The 13,354-nt window shown below is 37.6% G+C and overlaps 1 protein-coding gene across 1 annotated transcript in view; it reads left to right on the top strand.

Annotated features, from left to right (window-relative positions):
- syndig1l (synapse differentiation inducing 1-like) overlaps positions 1-13,354 on the top strand; it is a 60,697-nt gene that overhangs the window by 36,640 nt on the left and 10,703 nt on the right. The window contains 1 exon segment of the mRNA XM_080881884.1: positions 12,228-12,365. Within this exon segment, the coding sequence (XP_080738010.1) occupies positions 12,228-12,365 (138 nt within the window).

Genomic DNA, 13,354 nt, shown 5'->3' with positions numbered 1-13,354 from the left:
AGACGAAAAGCAATATAAGTGATCAATATTACCATTCTGTAGAATATTCTTATATTTCCCTTTTACTTGTTCCCATGTTCTAGTGGGTCCTGTTGTGGCGCTAATGTGAAAGGGGATATAATATAACATAATGTAATATAATATAATGTAATATAATATAATGTAATATAATATTGGATAATATAGTGTGATATGATAAATCTACCCTACCACCTACTGGTGTTGGCCAGAGGGGCCGATGGCGCGATATGGCAGCCTGGCTTCTGTCCCAGGGCAGCTGTGACAGCTACCAGTGTGTGAATGTGAGAGTGACTGAATAGTGGCATTGTAAAACGCTTTGGGTGCCTTGAAGAGCGCTATATAGATCCACTCCATTATTATTGTTATTATTAAATTACTTACGAGTTTAATTTGTCAGCAACTTTCTGCCAGCCCTCTCTCCTTGCTTTTGCAGCCTTTGCAGTGTTCCCTTGCGTTTTAATTAGACTCTGAAACTCCTAAAATCCCTCACTCAAGAGTTCTTGCTCTGCTGCCGAAGAATACCGAGCGCGCTCCTTCGACATTTTCGCCGACCAATCAAAGGGTTGCCGATCAATGTTTCTACTATCGATGCGTAGCCCCTGTTGGGCCACCCAGTGATCTCACATTACTTCATCCAGCTATACTAATCGTCAACAACAGGTGTGTTCGGGGAACCGGAATAGCGAGCTCAGAGTTAGCGCGATGATTTGATCTTGGATGTGTCATTTGATCTTGGATGTAGTAAGCGACGTACGAAGAACGGGCCCCTGGTGGATAGGTCTTGAAGAGAGTGCATCAATCAAATAAGTGCTTGCAGGAAGCATGATGTGGCAGGACAAAATACACCAAGGCCACGGTACTACCTGAAATCACTCATCCCGTGATAGTGGTGGTGGTATCAAATTGAGAAGACGGGTGGAGTTAATGAACCAGCAGAAACTGATTTGCCTTGATCATAACCCGTTCCCATTACTTACCATTTCACACATCAGTATCTGGGTTTTTAGATGGCAAATACTTCAGTATAATGAAATGACACTTAATCATAACATGATTGCTAAACATTGTAGTAGGGTGATTTAGTAGGTATTATGGCTGTGGTTTAATTTCATTTTTGACTGGGCCCCAGAGGTCTGTAAGTGTCCAACTGACTACTTATAGGCCAAATAATTGGGGCAGTTTTTAACTTATACATTAAAACTGTTCTTATACTTAAGCTGCAAACACTAATTTAGCTTTGTACAAGTCAGTTTATACTGTTGGCTGAGTTAAAACTAAAGAAGTTTAAAATTAAAAGAGAAGAATTAAAATATGTTGTCTTATTACCGTTTTGTTTCTTCAGCTGTCATCCTCCCATATCCCATCGTCTCTCTTTCACTGTCCACAAAGCATCAGCAGCTCTGCACAGAAGTACAGAGAGCTGCAATGTCAATGTTCAACTGTCCTGTTAATACCCCTCCCCCCAAGGTCCTAAATTTCACGCTAAAACCCTGATACTAGTGTAACGATTATGTGTGTACTATACATATATAGAATCAGGGATGAACAGGCTTAACGTGTTACTGGCGTTGACATACTGGAATATGGGTGTTCTTTAAATCATTTGAGTAAATGCGTCTCTGTCACAGCAGCAGCATTATGCTAGTGTATGTTGTTTGTAGTTATATCACATATTGTTAATTTGAGAAAAACCTCTGACCCTCGCTGGTAAACATACTTACATGGTGTTAATGATATGAACAGTTCCATTATAAGTGCTATATTTATGACTCCCTTAAAGCATGGAATGTGCTTTGAGAAGCTACATATTCAGAAATATAACAGGAAAAGAAAAACGCCTGGTGGGCTTTCCTAGAATGGGAGGACTTCACCAGCACAGTGTTAATGGAAGAGGAGAATAAATGACAGCAACGAATACTACCAAAACTTGAGTTTGAAAATGGCTGCACCATCTGTTGCATGTTCTTCAGCGTACAGAATTTGCATTCATCAGTGCATATCATATTCAGTGGCAACATTTCATTAAATCATTAAATCCTGTCTTTCTTCAGCTTTTCCAATTGAGATATTGTAATTTTAAAACCCTAAGCCTTGAAGAGAAATCCAGAGAAAGAAATACAATAATTGACCTCTGTTGCCTTTCTGAATTTTAAATCAGACCAGTTTGATTGAAAAGGTTATCAATTCTGTCTAAATCTGTGGGAATATTAGTGCCTATGGCTTAATTAAATCCAAAATGTAGTCATTCTTCAGTTCACTGCACGCACATTGTTCTTCCTCTGAAAGGTCTAACCATTATGACAATGTTTCATGTATTCTAGTGAAATCTTTCAGACATTTCTTTGTGGCAGAAAATGACAGACCAATCTCTTGAGTCATTCCCAATTCAGCAAAATGAAAGTGTTCTCTTTTCAAACTAAAGATATTTATTTCTCAGCTTGGAAAATCTTTCTGATCTATCGAAATCTTCTGGTTCCAAAAACTTGATTGAACATTGTAACTTTCCAGAGTCTGTGAGTCACTGCTTCCATTGGCCGAGAATAACTCAAAAATGTGGTCATGATAAGCAGAAACCTTATCCTTCATTAAAGATTGTTTTTTTTCTCCTTTGATGTTATATTCATTTGGAATGTCAGTAATTTACACTAATTCCATATTAAGTTTTTCTTCAATGTTAATTTATAAAAAGATTTAGGAATGCTCATTTATGTGTATTTATTAAGTCGCTCTGCTCTTGGCTGCCTTTTTACATCATTTAAAGAATGAATCAAATCTCGTGCCAAAACTACTTTTGAAATAGTAGCTCAGAATTTCTCCTTAAAATTGCAAAAGAGTTCTGACAGATTGCCACTTTGTGTGTGATAACATGCATGATTAGTATATTTGAAGTTGTAAAGAGTCCAGATAGGTATGAAAGGCACCACTGCAAAGGCAGCGGATTTTTCCATTCTATTTAATAGGACACTAAAGTCCTCCTCCAACCACATGGACACATTTTGTTGGAGGAGTATTAACAGCAACATCATAAGTCCTTGGGTGATTATTAAACGGAAAAGTATGGCAGTGATGTTCTGTCTAATGCAATACTAAGTCACACACAAACAAAACATGCCAACCAAACTCTGTTTGCATTCTGACAATCTTTGCTTCCTGGGATCGTGTGGTATTAAAATGGGATATCAGTTTGAGTCACTGCATTTCATTAATTGTTTGGCATGGCCTTGCTCTCTTCCACTCAGCATGCATTAATACATGGCCCTATATATTATACAAATGATCACTTGGAAAGCCACAGGGTTAGTTCCACAGGAATTATAAAATTAAGCAAACTTGGCCTTGAGGGAGTGTGAATAATGACATATTTTTAAAGTTGCAGAATTTTATATAAGGAATTATTTTTTATAGATCTTTTAGTTACATAAACCTTTGTTTTTCTATTAGTATTTTCCTACCTGATGATTATGGAAAACATTTCCACTGCACTTTGAGCTAATACAACTTAGAAACCAACTTTAATGAACTGTGTGACTACAGGTTTGTTTGTGCCTCCTCCACCTGAATTATCTCCTAATATGACAGTGTTTTACCAAAACCCTGAGTCTGCCTCGAACCTAATCATAAATACGTCAAATGAGGTTGTTGTAGAGACACAAACAGCCTTTTTAGTTGTTTATTTAATCTTAAAGATCATTTTTCTTTTTTATTTACCCATAGCCACTGTTTAGACAAAGGAGCACACCAATTTGGGTTCTAAGAATAGGCAGAGGAAAAAGCATTAATGATGGTCATCATAGTGATTCAAGTGCATGTTTGCACAGTCTCTACCCAGAACAGGAGTGGGAGTCAGTAAGCAGCAGCAGGCATAATTGGTCATCCTAAATGAGGATAATATGATATGTGGCTTTCACTGTTAATTACAGAATAAGGAGTAAAAGACTCTCCTTATTTTTGGTTCTGAATAAGATTCCTGAAAGAGAAACGAAGTAGCACAGATTTTCTCTCTGCCAGACGTCACTGTTGCAACTTTAATCCTTGCCTGAATAGCAACGTGAATAATGAGAAAGATGCTTTTGCAATGAGTTTCGAGTAATATCAGCCCTTCGGGAGTGATTACATGTTGCAATCCTGAGCAGTTTTTTCCCTCTTTCTTTCTTTCTTTCTTTCTTTCTTTCTTTCTTTCTTTCTTTCTTTCTTTCTTTCTTTCTTTCTTTCTTTCTTTCTTTCTTTCTTTCTTTCTTTCTTTCATTTATTTATTTATTTTTATGGGCAGACATGTAATGATTAGTCTGTTAGATTTAGGGGTTTTTCTTCCTCACAAAATAAGCAATATGTAGAATTTGTGGCTAGTTATAATACCAAGAGGGTGTTCTGATTTATATCCCATCTGTCCCTCTCCATTACTGTGGCAGGTCTGACTTGACACCTTTTCAATGGATGTGAATATGTAATACAGTCATGCCAAATCACGTATTACACAGCTAAAGGCACCAGCGAATCAATTACCTGCTAAATTATAGATGCAAGCTTTTTTACTGTTAATGCAGCTACCGTCTCAGTTGGGGTGACGGTGCTCTCATCCCAACTTGCAGGAATGTGTTTTGGATGTTCTATATTCTGAAGCTACTTAGATTAGTTAAGACAGCCCTATCCTTTGAGTTTTTTCAGGAGTTTCTTTCATTTGCATAATGTAGGAACACAGTGTGCTCCTGTTTGCTGAAATATTATTAGTTGCAACTTTGTATAAACCATATAAGTTGCATTAGTATTGCAACTTATATGATTTATACAAAGTTCATGATCCATGATTCTGTATGTTTTTTTTAATTTGTTTGTTTTTTATTTTGATCATTTTACCTTGTCATAGAGTTTTTTCATTTTTCTTTATGCTATGTATGCCTTTTTTTTTTCATAGTGGAGAAGTGATGGGAATGAATGGTAGTACTATATGGGGAGCAACACACAGCAAAAGTCCTTGGATTGACCAGTCAGATTCATGATTCATGAAACCCTTTAGGCTACAACTGCACCTTTAAAAAGTGTTTCAAAAAAGATAAAATCCAACTTGTACTGGGGTCCCACAAAACAAGAATTTGTTATTTTTGTCAGATTTAATCACCAATTTCTGTGCTCAACAGCACAGTTTTGCTTATGCATTTCAACCTGTTTACACAACCTGATGTGAATGCTAAGCATGATGTGTAGTGTTTCCCTCTTGCAGCCTCATTACACGATCCTAAATTGCACACCTGTCAACAAGAAGCAACGGGGCAACGAAAAGGAAAAATAACAAATATTTTGTTCATTAATCCAACACTGCAAGTACATCCCCTTATAACTGCAATACATGTTTGGGAGAACGACATCATGAAAAGCTCTTAATACTGAATATGCCTCTCACATACAGGAGTGTCGTCGACCCAGAGTTTGTGCACTCAGGTACTGTGTAAATCTTACTAATCATATGGTAAAGATTATATTATTTTTTACTTGGTGTTTCTTCTGTTATTCCTCTGAAACCCCTAAAACCACACATCTAGGGCATCTTTTTTTACTAGCTAAATGGGGATCTGACTGTGAGAACAAGGGATGGTGAGCACTCATGGTAGCAAATTGTATCTGCACCCTAAATCATACTTTTTTTCACTCTAAATGGAACCACAAGTTACAGAATAAACATTGTGCTGTATTGATAGACTATAAACTAACATCTGAGAAAATATGGTTATTAGGAACATTTTTACTGAGGTCATATATCGAATGTGATGAGGCTTTTTTTTTTTTTAAATAACCAGAGCAGTGTTGCTCTGTTAGTTAGAAGAAAATGCAAATTTAGACATTACATTAAATTAAATTTGATACTTTATGCCATTTTCAGAAGCATAGGAGTGAAAAAATGATTGTGATTAGAACAGTGCAAACAATAACCCCAATGACAACACTATTTTTTTAGGTTGTCTGATGTGGTGAAAAATAAAGAAAAATACAGTTGCGGAACTGTATGGTGTTTGTATGCCAGATATTTGATTTGATAAGTAGTTGGTAATGTAGGCTAGCATTCTTTCTGTCTAGTTGCTGGGACGTTAAGAGAAACATAACTGTTTTTGGTGTTATCCTGTTAAATTAACTCTGTGGATGGACCTGCATGGTTGAACTGGCACAGATTTTATGTCTGATGCCCTTCCTAACGCATTGCATTTATCTTGATACCAGCATTAGCTGTATGCTAGCTTATGATGCGCTGAGGCTGGGTTTGTTATCCATCTGGGAATTTCTGATAGTTAAATGGTTAATGGTAATGGGTACACTGGCCAGGTTAATAGTTACATTAAATATTTAATATGCCAATGCTGCTGAAATGAGTGCTTAACTGACCTTGAAGTTCATTGTTCTATTGTTGCTGTTTGTGTTCAGCTGCTAGCGAGGTGAGGGGCTGTGTGCCTACCTGACTGTAAAGTTGAGTGTCAGCTAGAGGTGAAGACACAACAGAGTACCACCAAATGTGCATGTGGTTGTTATGGCAATACCCCATAATATCATTTCTATGTGATACCTGCTACTCAGTCTGTGGCTCTTTTGTCAAACTCCAAGACCAGAGTATTGTTTCTGTGCAGCCACTCCCCTCATAGTTTCATAAATGGTTGTTTTGATTTCTGTGAAGAAGATGCTTTCATAAATCATTGAGTGATGCCACTGACTAGCCAATCCGTGGCATGCAGTCTGCTGATGTCACATTTTTGGATCGCCTCAGATAGCTTGAAACCCCGGTCGAGTAGGTATTAAAAAAAAAAACCTGGTACCAGGTACTATGACCTAATGGAAATCCCTAAAAACCATTTTGAGCTGTGCCGAGGTGACCGGAGTAGGTACTAATGGAAAAAGGTCATTACGGTTGTTACAATAGTGCTTTTTTGTGTCGATTAGTACTGAATCGCTAGTGGCTACAGACTTCTGCTTGTTGCTTTAACGTTCTTTGTTTTCTTGCACGATTTCTTTTCATTTCACCTGAATTCATATTCACCACCCGAAATATAAATATTCTGAATGTAATCTATTTTTTTAAGCAGGTAAATAATTCAGTGCCCTGTGGCTGTTAAGTAGTTTCTTTCTAGAGACCATCCTGTAGTACTTTACCTTTGCGTAGCCTCACACAATTAATTTCTGTTATTTAAACTGCTGGCTTTTGCTTTTAAAGTAGTTGAAGATATAACTTTCATTTTCTTTTATTGCACTGTTTTGGATATTAGTGGAAAATGATGTATTTAATTTTGTTCACAAAATAATGGCAGAAGTGCATACTAAACTATCGGGTAGACACACACACAATGGGTTATTTTATGAAATAATACATGTAATGTGTAATAAAATAAAATGCTTCGGTACCCAAATTTGTGAAAATCCTCCCTATGATTTTTGCAAAGATTAAAAATGATCTTGCTGTTGTCATCAGGAATTGTGACATTTAGATGACATCAGATCTGATGAAAATAAATCAATAAATAAAACATTTAATTAAATTCTACAGGTTGGGGGGCACATTTCCTGTAGTGCAAATTACACAAGCTTTTGTTTAAGCTGTCACAGCAGAATGGTGAAATCATCAGTTAGCTGTTCATTAACTGTCAGCCAGTTACCGCATGTTGACAGGATTTACACCTCGTAGGAGATATCTGAGCACAGATAGCATCATCTGCATACACAAGTCATTAGTCCTTTCTGCTACTGGAGAGATAAACATTTCATAACAAACCCACATGCGCATTTGCTCATTTAAAGTTTGGCAAAAAACTACAAAGCTGTTTAAACTGAAGGTATAATCTACAGCATCTTCCAGATAAATATGTCTGTAATAAATAATATAAAGGTTTTCTTACTTAAGCATCTCCTATTACAAACTAAAAACGTGTGGTGGTGTATTTATCTGGAACTCTTGTGGTCTGGGTGTCTATTTAACTTAGCTGAGCTTAACAGAGACACAGAGCAGAGAGGTTAAAGCAGCACGGTTTGCAGGGTGTGTTTTTAGAAGCAATCATTGTGAAATATCCATCCATCCATTCGCTTCCGCTTATCCTTTTCAGGGTCGCGGGGGGCGCTGGAGCCTATTCCAGCTGTCATAGGGCGAGAGGCGGGGTACACCCTGGACAGGTCGCCAGTCTGTTGCAGGGCCAACACACAGGGACAGACAACCATTCGCACTCACATTCACTCGCACATTCACACCATTCACACAATGGCAATTTGGATTTTCCAATTAACCTATCCCCTCAAGCTTTGTGAAATAAATGATGATAAATAATGAAATGTTTCTATTTCTATATATTTCTCCAGTTTTTTATTTATTGCTGCTGCCTTGCTATTTACATTTTATTCCTACACAGTTGAAGTGGATCAACCATGATTTCATTGTACATGTACAATAACAATAAAGGGCTATTCTATTCTGTGATTCACTGTGTTGTTCTAGGTAACGCGGTCCTTTGTCATCATTCACTTTCCAGTTCTAATAACCATTATATTCTAATAACAATAATAAGCTTTTGTTGGGCCAGGAAGCAGGGCTAAGTTTAAATATTGTGGTCACAAACAGTATCCAACAGTTTTTGTTGATGGGTTTTTCTGTAAACCCGGTAAAGAAGTTTGCGACCCGTAACGTCATTCAGCTCTTGATTTGATTTCATACCCATCATTAATTTTGAGAAAAATGCTGTAAAAGATAAAGTAATTTCACTGACAACTGAGACAGTCTTCCAGACGGGTTAGTGGCCTGTTTTACTTTGAAGGTTTGTGATTAATGACCTTCCTTCCTTAAACACAGACTTATCTGCAGGTCTGCACTGATTTCAGACAACCTAAATCTTCACCTGCCTGCCTCCCCTGCTTCCTGAACTTTTCTCCCCACAGTAATCTAAGCCAATAGAATCCCTGGATGATGTGTGTTTTGATTCTCCAAACAGCCAGAAGGCTGTGCAGATATTGTCAGGGAGCTCTAAGGCACAGCACACAGCAGGGCTGGCTCTGCAGAGATTGCACCATAGTGCTTGCTTAAGGCCACAACAGCAGACTGACATTATGCACTCTTTAAGCTGCATTATGTTCATGTGTTGCAACCTTCTGGTGTCCACATGTCATTATAAAGAGCATGAAAATATATTGACCACCTAGACAGGGGCCCGTTTTTGCAGCTTTTAACGGCTTTGTAGGCAAAGCTTTTCACACAGCGTGGCATTGTCTGAGTGCACAGAGAAATTAGAAATGTTCTTCTGCGGCTCAATTACTTTCTCTAATACGGTTGCATTCAAAGGGTCTATTTTTGGAGACGGTGGGCAGGGCCCCCATACATCTCAGCCACCCACCCGCTAATCCTCATCATCAATCAGGCAACATTGTTACAAGGAGGGTGTGTTATTGAAATTAATTAAAAACTGTTTTGCCCTCAAACCAAATGTATTTCCAATACTCTAACATGTTTACAGAAGCGTAACTTTCAATATAATGCTAATGTCACTGTTCTGCACTCTTGTTCACCGATATGAAACACAAAAATAAACATCAGAAATGCATTTTTAAGTAAAAACTGTACACTCTTCTATCAAGCCAGCCATGGTCTAGGATTGGTTCTTGATACAATATCTGGAATCAACGTGTGAGCGATAGGAAAGGTGGTAACTTCTAAAAGTACTTTTATTGCACCATGTTCATTCACTCATGAGCTTCTGTAACATGAATCAAATGGCTGAACTGCCACCTCAGCATACAGTCAAGTTCTGTAGTCTTCTTAATGACCTACTAATTTTATTCAGGTGTGCTGCAGCAAAGTTTCAGGACACTGGCCCTCCGGGACTGGAGTTTGACACCCCTGCCTTAACCAGAACTTGTATAAAAAAGAATAAAATTGTCACTATAGCTATCTTAAAAAATAATAAATAATATTATCTGGTCAGATCATATATCATAACGATTCTCACGTACTCTGCCTTCCTTCCCTGACCTTTTGCCTGACATCCAACATCTGTGCAGACATCATCTCTCTTATTGAAATGTTGAGCAAAATTGACGTCTATTTATTTGACACAATAGTCACCCACAATTTGTTAGCCTTGATTGTATTTTTCATTTATTTTCCATGTTCCACCCTCATGCTGGATCATCCTTCAAACAGGATAATGTGGGAAGGATGCAGCTTAATGTCTCATATAGAAACTGTGGCCTCAATCTGAGACTTCTTTTCATCCCTGGAAAATAAATCTCTGTACTTGGTCTCGGCTTCGTCGAAGAATCCAACAACAAAGCCGCAAGAGGAACGTGTTTGTATACGTGCATGCTAGAGAATGACGTAGTCAGAACGTCCTGTACCGACTTGTGAATTGTAACACATACTGATCTTTTCAGCTCTGGATCAGGACTCTGAATTTGCATCATCCTAAACTGTATGCAGATGTATGAGCATCTATTCTCTTTTGCTGCAGTTTCTTGTGAGAAATGTTGCATGGAGCGTGAAATAGTTTCATAAAGCTTTAGGGAGGAGGTGTGTTTGATTCATAACTATTTCACATCTGAAATGGGGTGTACTTTCAACCGTAGCTATTTTTTTCATGCCATCTGTTGTTTAGATGCCAAAATGTAGGAATCTGCATATCTCAGAACTAATGAGAAACTAATGGGCCATCACCAAAAGTCTATAAATGTGAGCTGTGACATTATGTGGAAGCAAATGATCCTGCATACGCTGGTATGTTTTGTTTCCCATTACACAAATGCCTTTTTCTTTCTCAATAAGTGGAGATTCTTTTCCCACCCACTCAACTTGAAAACCAACTCTACCTGTACAAAGACTGCTGTACCATATAAATGAAGTCTTACTCATATGTATTTTAAAGTAAATCCTGTTTTTATCTGCATGTTTGTTGGCAAATTTCATCATCCAGTGACAGAAAATTTACAGAAGTTCCACATGGTTGGACTTAGGCGCCCAAAAATATACAGGATGAGGTGTCTTGGTGATATTACTTGTATTACCTGTATTGCTATGAGTTTGCAATGAGAAATTTCTATCTCAGTAGTTAGAAACTGTTCAACGGTTAATAATGCTTGTGCTTTCACTGAGGATTAGAGGATATTGAATCTGTTTTAAGAGTGATACCAATATCTAAAACTGAGATATTTCAATATAATGGCTGATTATTTTTTTCTTTCTCACAAACCTAATATAAACAGATATTGCTAATATCTGTTTTGTTTGGTTATTTATTTTGGTTTGGATCAGCTGGTTGCTATCTTTTTAAATGTTCATTTTTGGGCTATTATATATGCCGATACCAAAAGACGAATGGCTAATATCTAACCTAAGTTGGTCAGGTTTTAACTTTAGTCTTCAACCAAAAACTGGTTAGCACATAAAACAGAGTTCTGTCAAATAGAATCAAAGTTTGCCTACTTACCATGGAAGCTTTATTCTGGCACTAAAAAAGCAAACAAACATTTTTTTCTCATTCACAAGTCAACACAAATTCCAACTTGGTAGCTTGAAATTTCAGGTTATTTTCTCCATTTGTAGTGGTTTTTTTTGTTTTTAGCTTTTTAAATTTTTTCTTTGCATTTCAAAATTTTGAGATCTTAACTCAAAAATTTCAGATGCAGCAAAAACTTTTAGCAACAAAAAATTTTGTCTTGTGGGTTGAAAAAAATGACCTAAGAAAATTAAGTAACAAAAAGATCCACTCCACTTTCAACAACAGAAAAATGCTTATCTCAATCATCCATGCCACAACTGATACCTCTGACCCCACATACTTCATGTTTATTATTTTTACTTTTGTTTTTACTATTGTAAACAAAGTCACAATTGGCATAACAACCCATCTTGTCATTGGCTATGAGTTGTGACAAAAATATAGCTTTTCAGTTAATGAAGTGCTTGTGGCCTTTTGTGCAGGGGTAGATTAGCTGTTAGTCTCTACAGTTCTCCAGGCTGTATACTAACTGATTGTTGTCAATAGCCTTAAATTTTGCAAAGCATAAGAGTGGCATCAGTCTTTGTCTGCATTTTGATGCAGCTGTCTGCATCAAAAATCAAAAGGAATCAATTCCAGTGTTTTCTCAAACCACCTGTTTACTGCTACATCGCCACTGAAACTACACAGTCTGCCCATATACATCATGAAATTTTAAATGGCTATATGTTTTAACATTAACTGCTGTTTTCTGTGCAGACAGACTGTTCTACCGACAGCGAGAGTGAAGACAACTTCATAGTTGTCCCTCCACGAGATCATCTCGGCCTGGCCATATTCTCCATGCTCTGCTGTTTCTGGCCTTTGGGGATTGCAGCATTTTACTTCTCACAAGGGGTGAGGCCACACATGCACATATTAACACAGGCATGCAATGCATACCCTTTCAAAGTTGTGGTCTGTCACACATGAATGATGCAGCATCTGGTTGTCAAGGTCTAGCATGCCCCCACCCCCTCCCCCCCAATCACCCATACACATGCTTCTATAAATTCGTAGAGATGGGAACACACAAACATGTAAACACACACATCTATCCGTCTTTATGTATGACTCATTACCAAAAGATTAAGAGCCTTCACTCTTAAAAAAGGACTGACAGCTGACTCGCTTACTGCAAGGCCAATTTTTACTGAGCTATGCATCAATAACTCAAGGCCAATCTGTAATGGCTGCTTGATGCTCTGTAAACAGGCTGAGAGCCTCCTTTAGGAAGAGTCTATAAATCACTTTCAAGGTTCTATCTGTAAATGCCAAGAAAGGTTGTATTCAAAATAATAAGATGAGAGAGGATCTCTGAACGTGTAGACTTTTCAAGAGGACTGAAGATGAACCCAATTAAAGGCGGGCTGATGTATTAAAGATGGTGAGCCCTTGGGAAAGATGAGCCGTAATTATTTTGCAGACACACTGGCATTCTTTTGACTGATGCACTAAAAACGAATGTTTTATTGCAGTCCAGCATAAAAAAATACTAAAAATGACCCTAAACAACGTAATCTGAAGCGAGAAGCTTTACCAATATTTTCTTTTCAGTAACGTCTGCAATCACAACATAATAGGTATCTAATAGATTCCAGCCAGACTTCCTCCCTCTTTTCAGTTCTCTTTGAAATGACTCTGATGATGTTATGTCAACCAAAGAGCACAGGGAGTGCCTCTTGTCTTGCCGCTAATCAAGTCTGTCCTGTGAATCATCAGCATAATAAAGACAACACATTAAAAGGCTATCAGCACAAGCGTAAACACACAGTATGTCCGAAAATGCATGTAAACACACGCACTGCACATACAAACACACAAACGTGCTAGAGACAGACAAGCTT

This window comes from Rhamphochromis sp. 'chilingali' (genome assembly GCF_963969265.1).
Source record: "Rhamphochromis sp. 'chilingali' genome assembly, chromosome: 5".
Classification (NCBI taxonomy): Eukaryota; Metazoa; Chordata; class Actinopteri; order Cichliformes; family Cichlidae; genus Rhamphochromis; species Rhamphochromis sp. 'chilingali'.
This window is presented reverse-complemented; position numbering and strand designations above follow the sequence as displayed.